The following is a 12,982-nucleotide window of genomic DNA, read 5'->3' as shown; positions in this document are numbered from 1 at the left end:
GTAGTCACTACAAACTTATAGGGATATCAGGTCCATGGCTTTATTTATTTTTAAAATCCTGACCACTGCTTCCCAGCTAAGTGCCCTATTTAATAAGAACTATTGAATAATATAAACCAAATTTTTTCAAATCTGCTTTCTCTCCACCCATTTGTGATTCAGAAAAATGAGGTCTCATTGTACTGTTAACTTAGGGCATCAGTACAGTTGGTTGCATGCTAATATGCAGGAAGGGAGAGATTTGTTTTGTTAGTTACAGAGTGGATCATTGGTCCTGATGGGACAGCTCTATTTTGTCTGAAATAGGGAGTAGTCATTAGCGCTATTTTCTAAATTACTGCTTAGTTTTCTCAAACTCTAGAAAGCCAGGAGAACTTGCAAAGTTGTCCCGTTGGATTTTGTGAAGAATTATTGTGGGAATTGGAAAATAAAGGGCAGACAGGTTTTTTTTAGACCAGCAGGGATCAATTGCACTTGAGCAGTTTGAGTCTATACGACACACCATATTATCCCAGAGGGTGTGTACAACAGTCGGGGGTGCCTTGTGTTCGAGCCCCAGTGCTAATGAGCAGGAATAGGGCTGGGAAGGGTTTGCGCCTCCTAAGGGCTTTCTTCTAATTGGACTGGGAGGGAGTTGGCTATTGCTCCAGTGCTTTCCTGCAAGCACTGTCTAACAAGACTTTATATGTCAAGCTGTTGTTTTGCTAAGAGCTATTCTTGTCTTGATATTTCTAGAATCAAAATTACACTGAAAAGAATTTATTCTTTTTCTCATTGGTAGTCTAACTTCCCTGATAATCTGTACTGATAAACCACCCATTTTTTGGAGCCATTTAAGTATGCTCTGAAGTAAGTCAGATTAGGAGAAAAGTGCCAAAATGGCAATCTAGGAAAAGGACCTCTTAATGTAACTTTTGATCTTGCTTATGAGTTTTAGGTGAATTCCATGTCCTTGGAAGGCTAGGGTGGTTGTAGCCTGCTTTGGACATTTCCCCTGTGGCCTAATAGTGCCCACTAACATTTAGTAGGTACTTAATAAATGTTGAATGAGGATATTTTTTTCCTTCATTACTTTGATTAAGGATTGGGGTAAAATTAAGAATCTAGATTCATTCTAGGTAGTTCTGTGCCATTATTTTAAAAGGAGAAAAAGACCATTTTGTCTGTTTAGAAATTCATCTGCATTAATTGAGCTATATCTAATCACTTTTCTAATCTAGGAATAAAAGAAAAACAGACTTCTAAAAAACCCCACATTTGTTCCATTAAATCAGTTACATACTGTGAATCTAGACTGGTCATTTTTCTTAAAGAAGCATTTTTGAAAGGACTTTTTAAAAAAGCCATCTGCTTAATATATTTTGTTCCTCTTTATCTTGTTTTTCTTTTAATAATTTTGTTCCTTATGGTCACATCTCACTGGAGATTAATGAAATTGATGCTCCCTTTCTGTCCCAAGACTCTACCTGAGATCAGGCCAAAAAAACAAATATCTAAAGCCAAAATAAAAGCAAACACCCCTCTTTTTCTAAAAGCCATTGTGTTGTGGGCCATTTTGTACCCAGCTGGTCTTTTCTACTTCACCTCTTATTATACTGGCTTATTGCCCCAGTAGTGGACAGGTGCAGAGGGAGTGAGTGGGGTGGCCTTTCTACCTGACATGACAAAATAGGCTATCAGAAACTGTGTTTTTAGTAATTCGCAAAGAGACAGGCTCTCTGTTTTCCTATTGCACTTGGATGGGAGAGCATTTTACCTTGTGAAATGAAATTGTAACTACAGTGGAAAAACCTATCACCCATGCCCAGAGTCTGCTTGTGAAGAAATGCTGGATGGGTGGCAGACCATGCTGAATTTTCTCATTAAGACTGAGAGTTCATCTGTTTATCTTTAGTTTCACTTCTTATTCCTCTTTCTGGTCTTCAAATGACCTCTATCTTCTGGATCATATTATATTACTCGGGAGTTGATGATTACAATTATGGACTCATTACTGCCTTGCTGAAATGCTATTTGGTGAAAGTTGAGAATTTTTGTAAAATCAGTTAGTGGTAGGACTGATGAGTTGTTTACCAGACCTGGTAGCTGGTAAGTGATTTCTTGTTTGACTTCTCAACTGAGGCAGGAGTGTAGTAGACAAGGAGATATCCACTGGACCATTATAAGAAATGGCTTTTCTTGGTAAAAGTTAGACATTTATTCTGTTCCTATATAAAACGATCACCATTGTCAAATTTTCTTTTCCTTTTTTCCCCCAGGTTTAATGTGACCCATTTGTGAGCATGGTATAAGAATAATCAAAGAAAAATATGATATCTGTCCCATAAGACCTTAGAGGCTGAAAAAGGACTTGATCAATCTGAATTTCTGTGGCATAGCTGAAATACAAAATTAGATCTTCCAACCCATTGTGACCCAGAAAGGGAGGATCATGCTGTTGTTAGCTTAAATTTTAGATTTTAGAGGTTTTAGAAAAAATGAAGGCAATAGTGAGGGTTTGGCCATTCTGTGGGAAGAATTGACTAACAGCAATCTTTATTATAGTGCTTTCTTATTTTCTCAGTACTTGGATTTACTTGCCCTTTGACATACATGATGTCATTTATTCCTTATAGCTACTGGGTGAGATAGGCTGGGCAGAGATCATTACCACCATTTTACAGATGAGGAAACTAAGCTGTAAGGAAATAAAGGAGCTTGAGCAAGATTCCATAGTATTTACAATTTGGGGACAGTTTGGTTCACTAAAGATAGGAAGCAAAGATAAATATGATATGACCCCTGTCCTCAAGTTTGCCCTGACTCTTCATCTATTGTTCTTTCATATATGCCCCACCTGTCTCTTGAGACTAATGTTTAATTAATAATCATAGTTAGTAAGTACTTAGTGGGGCATGATGTTATTCAGGGGATGTAATGATAGTACTTATTGCATGCCCGATTCACATCCTTGTCCTATAGACATCTGACTCTATGGTGGATGGATGGATAAATAGATAGATGGATGAAATGTCACCATGCATATTAAATAAGCAGGTGGATAAATAATAAGATTTTTACATGTCATATGTAAGAACTTTTCAAGAGAATAAATATGGGAGCTTCTCAGATGAGGAGAATGAGGAGTTGTTAGCATTTTGTTCTTTTTCCTGGGATTTTAATAATTTATGATGGAAGTAAGTGACAGTCCTTTTCTCTGTTATTATAGTAAGGTCAATAGCTAGAATATACATGAATCTAGCTGTTTTTAAACCTGGTTTATACTCCCCTGTGCATTAATATGGAGAGTAGTGGCAAAGGTATTGTTTTTGGAATCAGGTGGACCTAACATTCTCCCTTACTATTGCAGTGACCTTTAGATAAGTTACTTAACCACTCTGAGCTTTCGCTTTCTTATCTGTAAAATGGGGATCACACTTATAATGCTGCTGTGAGAATTCAGTAGCAGAGTGCTTGGCATAATGATGACTTTTTAAATATGGTAGTTATTATGATGGCATCTACAGCAGTGTTTAGAGAGGGAGAACTCCTAATTCCTACTACTCAGAATTTCTAGATGTTAGTTTGGTTAGGCTGTTTTTTTTTAATTCAAACAATTTAAGTATTTTAGTTTACTATACATCATGTTTGATACATGGTCTTTTGTGTCAAGAGCTTTCTGGTTACTTTGTTAATAAAGACTGTGAACTATACGCATGAAGGAGTTTTATCCAGAGACCTTTAATCTCATTGTACACATAGAGTTTCATAGCACACCCAAGTTTTGCGTATATATTACTTTAAAGTGTGAAAGAATAAGACACGGAAAGCTTAATTACTTATTCATGATGGTCAGCTGGTCAGGTATAGATAAATAAAACAAACCTTTGAATAATTTTTCTTTTAGCAAAAGATGTTCATAAAATACCTGTAACATCAGTTGGCAGTTAGCAAGTCCTATCATTCTTGTTAATATGTCCTGTATCTTTCTTTTTATTTTTTCTTTCCAGTTTGCATTGAAACTGCCCTGATTCTGACCCTTGTCGTCTCACTTCTGGACTCTTTTGTGTGTGGTAGCTTTGGAACAGGTCTTCCTCCTTCAGGCCTGGCTTTTCCCCATACCCCCCATCTACCCACCCCCAAACCCAACACTCACAGTGCTTTAGTGCATCCTGCACACAGGTATTATATTATTCTTTCAAGATATTATTTTCTTCATATGAGTCTAGTTATAATTTTCTCCCCTCCCCCTTCCCTCATCCTCTTTCTTCTCTTCATATACCTTTGTACATTCTAATCTCTCTGTCTATATTCCTGATGTTTTGCTTTCTAGCCTACCTGCCCTCATCTATTTAGTGGCCTGTTTTCTGACCAGTCATCTTCTAGCAAATCTTTCCTTATTTCCCAGTTCAGTTTGCTCCTTTTTCAGGATGTGTGCAGTTCAAGTTGTCTGTATTCCTCATTTGTTACATGTTGGTAATTGCCTGTGGTATATAATTTTTTTAAATGTCTTTAGTTACCTTAACTTCCTCATTTTATCAATGAGGAAACTGAGGCCCAGCGTGAGTAGATTTGCCTTTGTCACTATCACAGTGCTTTACTCATCATAAGCATTCAGTAAATGCTGGTTGACAGAGCAAGTGGTGTGTGTGTGTGTGTGTGTGTGTATATATGTATGTGTCCAAGGTGAGGGAAGGGAAACTTAGTTTAGTTTGGGCTTCCAGTTTCCAAACATAACTCCTTTTTTCTCTCCTTCATGTTTTCTTTCTCCTATATGTCCCTGTCTCTCTCTTTTTGCCTTGTGTTTAATCATCATTTTTCACCTTCCTTTTATGTCCAAAGCAACATGGTATTTAAGAGGAAGGGAGGTTGGTGGGGTCTAGCACAGTCCAACGTAAATCCTTCCCTCTACATTTTAAACCATTTTGTCACGCCCTGATTTCTGAAGACTCCTTGGTGAACAACAGCCATCTTATCTCAGAAGAAATCATTACTGTCCTTGAAGATGAAGTGTAGAAGGTAGTTAAGATTATACTGAGTTCCAAGAATTTAAATTATGAGGTAAGGTTAAGGGTGTTGGCCTGTTTCTCACTGGAAAAGTGACCTCCCAAGTGATCTATTTGAAGTTTTGAAATTTATGAAAATGCACTGAACTTGTGGAATAAGTTGCCAGGAAGGCAGCATAAGGAAAGGAACTAAGTGAAGCAGTTACCAACATTTATTGAACACCCACTGTGAGTAGAACCTTGTTGAAGAGATGTTAATAAAACGAGAGTGTATTAAAGGTAAATGGTGATGAAGCGATTGACCAGGAAATGGAAGGGAACCAAATATTTTAATAAAATGTCAGTTGGGTTTTCATATGTATGCGTTACCCTTAACATTTTTCACATGTGTCCATAGCTGTGGTTGATTTGCTTCAGGAATTAACAGATATAGACACCCTCCATGAGAGTGAAGAAGGAGCAGAAGTACTCATTGACGCTCTGGTAAGTTCCACGTCCCTCTGGGGTTTTGCAGGTGTGTGTACGCTGTTGGCATCCTCCCCACCATTGTCTCTGTGAGTGGCACGGGCTGGGTGTCAGGAAGAGCTCTGTGGCAAGGCTGGATTGAATGAGGAGAGTAAGAAAGTAAAGTGCAACATGTGGGGTACTTTATTCTTTGGAACTGTGTTAGGGCAGGGGTTGTAGAGTCCTAGTATTTATTAAATATGTGCTGTAGGCAGGCGTTTTCTTGTTTTTTACACTTTATTTAATCCTCACTGTATCCTCTCAGAAGGGTATTACTGCTGTTATTCCCATTTATAGCCATGAAGCTGAGGCTTAGAGAGGCAAAACAACCTGCCCGTGGTCACATGGCTGGAATTTGAACCTGTGTTCTCTTTGACTCCACGTTCCTGCTCGCCCACCCTCACTGTGTTGCTTCTGACCTTTTTACAAAGAGTTTTTGCAGAAAAGAGTTTCTTTTCTTCTCTGGGCTTTATAATCCCAAGCGCTAGTAAAGACAGGTATCATTATTATTTGTTATACAGATAGGGAATCGGAGAATGTTTAAAAACAAGAACAAACCTTCTAGCTCATACGGGTCCGAGTAGCAGCCACTGACTGCAGAAGACAGGGTCAGCTGATTTCTGTGTTCCTTTTTGTGGCGCCTAGGCAAGGCCTCAGAATCTTCTTCAGGTATTGTTCTAGGAATCAGCCAATCCAAAGAATTTATATGTGAGGTGAACTGATGGAATCTCATCAACTCACTCTATCCTTGAGGAAGCCCAGATGCAGAAGTGAAGCCTTCCACTGCATCCCTCTCAGCCAGTCCTTGTAACAGCAAAGATGAGCTTCTGCATGTTGTGATCCCCACTGCAGTCCTGTCCCACAGCACCGGTTTCCCTCTTACCAGGCATGGGAGAGGGCCCCAGGGCCCCACAGCTGGCCAGTGGCAGGAGTGACTCTACTCCAGCCTCTTACCCTGATACTGCCTGTGGAGCTCTGTCCACCCACCAAGCTATCTCCCTCCTCAAGTTTCTGTTGATTTTCCATCCTTTCTGTTGTCTTCTGCTGTCTGGTCTTTTCTCTCTGGTTAAGAATGTTAATAAGTAGTGGTTTTGATGCAGTTTGCAGAGTTTATCAAAGGTCCATGTAGCCACTTGTATTAGAAGCACCTGGGGTGCTTGTTAGGCTGCTTTCTGGTGCCATCCAAGACCTGCTGAATCAGAATGGCTGGGACTAGGGCCCCAAATGATTCTGAGACCCCACTGCTACACTGCGCACCCCCTCCTCACCCTTTCTCTCTCGAGGTTCTTGACACAAGAAATTTCCCATGTGCCATGCTCACAGCTACCATTTGGTGTGAAAGAAGGGGCTGTGAACCCACTGGATATGAAGGACTGTCTCTTACAGAGAGCGAGGCTGGAGTCCAGCAGGGCCATTTGTGACTGAGTATGATGAAAATTTTTATGGCCATTTTTCTTTCAAGCTCCTTCCTAGAGCGAACTGCCACTCTTGTAGAATTCAGGACCTTTATTTTTCCTTTGAACCACTGTGCAGACAGAAAAGGGTGATGTCGGGGTGTCCTTTTGTTTGGAGGAGCATCTGAAGGAAGGCTGTGGCACTTGCTCCTTCTCCATGTCCCCACAGTGTCATTTGTGTAGTCTTACCTTTCAGAGGTTAATTACAGTGGCCCTGAATGAGCCTTCCTGCCTGGACTCTGGGCTGATTTTAATTATCATCCTTTGCCTGTGTGAATAGAGGAAACAAGAGAGGAACAGCTAGCTGGTCTGCTGCCTGTAAAACCCACCCAGAAACAGCAATTCACACAAAAGCCCCCTTTGTGTTTTCTCTGTTGCCAAGCCCACCAACAAAAGCTGGATCTTGCAGATTTTATTGTTTGTTTGGGAAGAGACAGTTCATCCTCAGTCTGGGGAGCCATTAGGTAGCTGCTATACAGGGTTTTCTGTTTGTTTTGTTTAGTTTCTTTTTCATTATATTATTTTAAGATTTTGACTCTTACAGCTTTATACTGATGGGGCTGGTGTGAATCACAAACAATTGAACATTTCTAGACTCCCATATATTATTTGCTTATCTGCAGCCAGTCAGGAGACATCAGTAAATATCAGAGAGCAGAACTGGTAGGTGGTCTTCATCTGTTTTTTTTTCTGCCCTTGTGCTGCATTCAGGAAGAAGTTTGATAAGTTCTCATATTACAAGGGTTGAGTTGTCTTCGTAGTTTTAATTTGGGGCCAATATTGGAGGCCTGGAATTGCATGAGCAGAGGCTAGAGGACATGTAGTAGAATTTATTGTGATGTTCAGTTTGCAGTTATTTCCTTGGTCGTTTTCTCAGTTGGAAGTCCTAAGCAATAGAATAGCACATTTGTGGGGAGAGAGTGTTGTCCTGGTATTCTCAGGGATCTTTGGGGTTTAAAGTTTGGTTTATATCCACCTCTATTACTTATGCAAAAGGCAAATATTTGTGCTTTGTAACAAGTTGACTTAGTAGCCTGGAAAACAGACTCTTTTCTGAAGAGCGGGAACACAGGGTATTTGCTTTGATGGCAGTTCTCTGGCATGCCTCTCTAAAGAAGACATTGGACTCCTTGAGAGTCATGATTAGATAACAGTCATTTCCCTACTTACCAGTCCCAAAATTTGCCATGCGCTTGGCAATCCCATGCCTTTGCTCACATCTGCCTTCAGCTTGGCAAGGCTTGCTTCCCCTTGCTATCTGGAATACTCCTACTCATTCTTTAAAGCCTCACTTAAACCTTATCTCTCCTGAGTTTTTTTCAGACTCATCACTTCAGCAGAATTTGTGTTCCTCTACCACTGTGTATATCCTGGCACTGTTTATAAGTTTGTCTTCCCTGAGATGTGATCCCGATCAGGGGAGTGGCCAAAGTGGTGGCTTTGTCACTTACCACCTGTGTGACCTTGAGAAAGTTACCTATCTTCTCTGTACTCAGTTCATTCTTCTGTAAAATGGGGATAACAGTAGTGCCTATTGCATAGAACTGAAGTGAGGAATAAATGAGATACTTAGTAGGTCTTTAGAACAGTGTCTGGCACGGAGTAAACACCCAATAAATGTTGGCCATTGTCTTAATAAAGGTATAAATGTCTGGGACATATTAAGTACTTAGTAAATGTCAAGTTAAAATGATATATATCACATGCCACACAGTGAAATGTTTGTGAATGTTTGTTGACTTCAACAAACATTTTTTTTCATTTCGGCAAATGTTCAAAAAACATTTTGAACAAATACCCAAAAACATCTGAAGGGTGTGGACCTAAATGAGACATGGGGGGATAGATGTTTAGTTTAAAAAAAAACAAGAGGATGAAATAAGTAATGATAATACAAGGCAGAGCATTAAGAATGACTGTGAGAGATGCAAGTTTCTTTGGAAATGAGGAGGAGAGATCCATCCCTTCTGCTGCGGAAGAACTAGGAGGGACGGCAGAGCTGTAGGTACTGGCCATGGCCCCTGTAGGGAGGCTTCGATTTGAGGGTGCTTGGAGGTGTCACAGCCAGAGGAGGTGGAAATGTGGCTGGGAGCCACCACTTACTATAGTTTCACAATGTGGCTTTGATGTGGAGAGCCAGGAGATTGCCCTATACCCATTCTTGCCCTCAATTAACCCTACTTAAATTTTGAAGCTTGAGCTGGTGGGCAATGCATTTGTGCTGCTCAGGTGAGGCTGAAGTTGGCAGGTTTTCGGTTGTTCTAAGGCTACTTATGTAAATTTCTGGATGCTACCACTTTTATCCCTTCCCATTTCTATTAATGTCCTCACCTTCATATGTATTCGTTCTCAAGCAGAATTCACTTGGCCATTCATTTCACTAATTGTTTATTGAATGCTTAGTGTGTTCTGGATTCTAAGAATTGCGTGTGTAGCAGTGAGCAAGACTGACAAAGTCTGTTTTTGTGGAGCTCATATTCTAGTGATGGGAGAAACAGTAAATAAGTAAACGAGAAAACAGGTAATGACTCCCTGTTACAAAGAGAATTAACATAGAATGATGTCCTGTAGAGCAACTGGAGAATCACATCAAATGAGATAGTCAGGAAAGGCCTGAGTTCTGGGTGATGAGAAGAAGCCAGCCATTCAGAATGCCCAAGGGCAAGGAATGAGTTTGACATACTCAAGGAACAGAAAAAAGGCCGGTACTGTTAGAGCACAGCTGGGGTGAAGGGAGAGAGCACCGTCAGGGCCAGACCACACTGGGCTTTGTAGGCCTTGTAGTAAGTTCGGGTGGGATTGCCAGTGTGCAAGGGAGTAGTAACATAGTCTGACCTAACATTTTAAAAAGACCACTCTGGGAGCTGTGTCGATAATGGATTGGAGGGGCAAGAGTGGAAGCTAGAATATATTAGGTTGCAGCAGGCCTAAGTTTTACATTATGACCATATTACTATGTGTATTTTCAAAACTTATTGCTTGGTCAAGATTCAGTGGGTGTGTGTATAGGGCAGGGGGAGGGTTTATTATTGTTTTTTAAATATGAAATTTCCAGAACTCATAGTAGGTAGAAAAACTCCAGTCAAGCTCTTGAGAAACCTTGTTGGCAGATTGTGCAAGATAGAAAAGGAATCCTTCAAACCCTCTCATCTCCCCTCATCTATCCCTTTTTTAATTCCTCATCTTCTCTTGTATCTACCCTCTCTGGTCAACTGGAAAAATATGACTGATCATGCCCTTGAACCCTGTCTCAGTAGGACCTGGTGGAGTATTGTTTGGGAGACCTGGTAACAAGCGGAAAAAGCCAATGACTTATGAGAAAACATCAGGCTTAAGACGGTCATGATTTCCAAGGCCAGGGTTGCTCTAGCTGATGCTTTAATCCCTAAGCAGGATTTGGTTTTAGTTTCAGAGTTAGTCACAGGTCCAAAACAGGCAGGAAGGTGGTAGACCCAAGAGTTTAGAGGGACAGAATGCTAATTTGTGCTTCTTACTAGATGATATCTGGAGCTATGCATAATACAAATGTTTTCCTGAGGGTTTTCTCAGCTAAATGTATTTTGACTGCTTTGACCCTCCTGCAGTCAGATAAAATTGCATTTAACCCAGCTAAACATAAAGTTTCACACTTTGCAAGCTTAAAAAGGCTGTCTGTTAGAAGTTAGATTTTTGTAGCAAGAAAAAAAGATTTCCTCCAGCCAGACACCCATTACCAATAACCATTCAGTTCTGGGATTTGAATGTGTTGCTTACTGCCACTGTCCCCACCACTCTCCAGACAGCAGACCATGGGTAACATAACTAAGAATCAAGGAAAGGGGACAGGGGGATAATGCACATAAAGCATCAATAAGAAGTTGAAACCGGTGAGGCAGTTTGCAGAACCGACAAGCAGTGTGAGTTGCAGTGTCTGCTGCTTTAGGATTCAGGGAGATTATAAGTCAATCAGGGTGATTTAGGGAAAAACAAACTGACATGGTTCATGTTTTTCCCCCGGATGTTTTTCTGTTTTCTCTCACATACCCAAATTGTCCAATTAATTAAGGAAAATATTGCAGTGGATTTCTTTGGTGAAGCTTTTGCTGGCTGTGAGATTTGAGAGCAAGATTGTATATCTCCTTGATATAAGAGAGGGAAACAGCTCTTTCTCCTATTTACAGGAGTTCTCAATTCTGGCATCAGTATCCCCTCCAATCTGCAACTAGTGTCTTTCATTGCTTCTCACACCAGGGCATAAAGGAGAGCCTAGAAAAATCTGCTTCATTCGTGATTCAGGTATCCCAAATTAGTCAACAACTTCAGCTTTTCCCCCATCCAGATGCTTCCCTTAAGTCTCACCCAGAAAGAGTAAAGAGGCCTTCTTTGAAGATCTGTCTCTCTTGCCATTGTTCCATCCTCAGGCTCAGTTTGAATTGTCCACAGAGTGCGTTATACACAAGTGTTCAGGAGGCCATCAGTTGAATGAGATCATTCCCTTCTCTCTCCTTTCTTTCCTCTCCTTTCTTTTCCCCTCATTGAAGTGACAGGATATGATGGGAAAAAATAGTCTCGGAGTTGGTCACTTCTGCCACAAGCTTTGTGACTTTGACCAGGCTAATTAACCTCTCTGGACCTCTGTTTTTCTCACCTGTAAAAGTTGTGAGGATTACATGAGAGTAAATGGAACAATGTATATAAAAATATGACTACAGTACACAAAGTAAAGTGTTTTGTCAGTTTATTTAAATTTAGCAAAATTACTGAATGTCTGCTATGTATAGTATTGCACTTGACTTTGAGGAGTGTACCAAGATAAATGAGGGTGCAGTGCCTGCCTTCAAAGAATTTGAGTTTTTCTTAGCCCGTGGGAGATACGAACAGTGCATAATCAGGTATCAGAAGAAGTAAAGGGCTAGATTCAAACTCTCTACTTAATTTTTGAACCAGACCCAGGGTAAAGTATGCCATATAATTTCATTTAATCTTTACAACTTATTCCCATTTCCTAAGTGAAGAAACTGAGGTGGTGAGAGAGAGGATACACCATGGTTATGCAGCAGATCTTATCTTCCAGTATAGGTTTACTTATTGGCTATGACTTAGAAATGTATTACCAGACAGATAATCACTTCTTGGTTATTAGGTGTTTCCTTAGTTATCTTCCTTGGTGTGCCTCAGGGTTCCCCAAGGCAGTCTCTGTAAGGGCACACATTGTGGCCAGAAGGTAGTGTGAAGCGGTGTAAGCATTATTTCACCTAAGAAGGAAGCTTGGTTTTTGCTTCTGCTGCCACTGCTTAGTAGCTGTGTGGTCTTGGCTAAGTCATTAATCTCTTGAATATCATCTATATGATGCGGCTACTAAAATTTTCCTATAAGTGTTATGTGAATCAAATTAAATAAGAGAAATGTAATTGCTTTCTTATGCATTATGTGTAATACAAACATAAGGTATTTTATTCTGTTAATATTCTTTTCGAGAAGGAGTCAGAAGTTCATCGAAAGTAATAGTTTCATAAAAGCTTGATGTAGAAACTTAGGAATGTTTTGAGTTTAACCCTAAATTTTGATGTCAGTGTAAATATGGCAAGTAAACTTTCCAACTGAATATCTCTTGGTGCTGTGGTCTAGAAATGTGCTTTTGACTTGAATGAACTTGTGACTTGACTTAAGATGGCATTTTTGTAAGGTGTTTAAATACCACATAGAAGTAGAAAGAGCACAGGACTTGATTTCAGAAGGCCTAGGTTCAAGTGCTAGTATGTCACTCAGTTAAATATGTAACCTTGAATTTTACCTTGTCCCCTTAAGCTTCAATCTAAAGTTAGGGATAGGGCTTCCCTGGTGGCGCAGTGGTTGAGAATCTGCCTGCTAATGCAGGGGACACGGGTTCGCGCCCTGGTCTGGGAAGATCCCACATGCCGTGGAGCAGCTAGGCCCGTGAGCCACAACTACTGAGCCTGCGCGTCTGGAGCCTGTGCTCCGCAACAAGAGAGGCCACAGTAGTGAGAGGCCCGTGCACCACGATGAAGAGTGGCCCCCGCTTGCCGCAACTACAGAAAG

At 40.5% G+C, this 12,982-nt stretch overlaps 1 protein-coding gene across 1 annotated transcript in view; it reads left to right on the top strand.

The window, feature by feature from the left end:
* Window positions 1-12,982, top strand: part of CTNNBL1 (catenin beta like 1) — a 163,461-nt gene that overhangs the window by 47,864 nt on the left and 102,615 nt on the right. The window contains exon 5 of the mRNA XM_036825769.1: window positions 5,371-5,468. Within this exon, the coding sequence (XP_036681664.1) occupies window positions 5,371-5,468 (98 nt within the window). The remainder of the gene's footprint in view (window positions 1-5,370; window positions 5,469-12,982) is intronic.

The sequence above is a fragment of the Balaenoptera musculus genome, chromosome 15, assembly GCF_009873245.2.
Source record: "Balaenoptera musculus isolate JJ_BM4_2016_0621 chromosome 15, mBalMus1.pri.v3, whole genome shotgun sequence".
Classification (NCBI taxonomy): Eukaryota; Metazoa; Chordata; class Mammalia; order Artiodactyla; family Balaenopteridae; genus Balaenoptera; species Balaenoptera musculus.
This window is presented reverse-complemented; position numbering and strand designations above follow the sequence as displayed.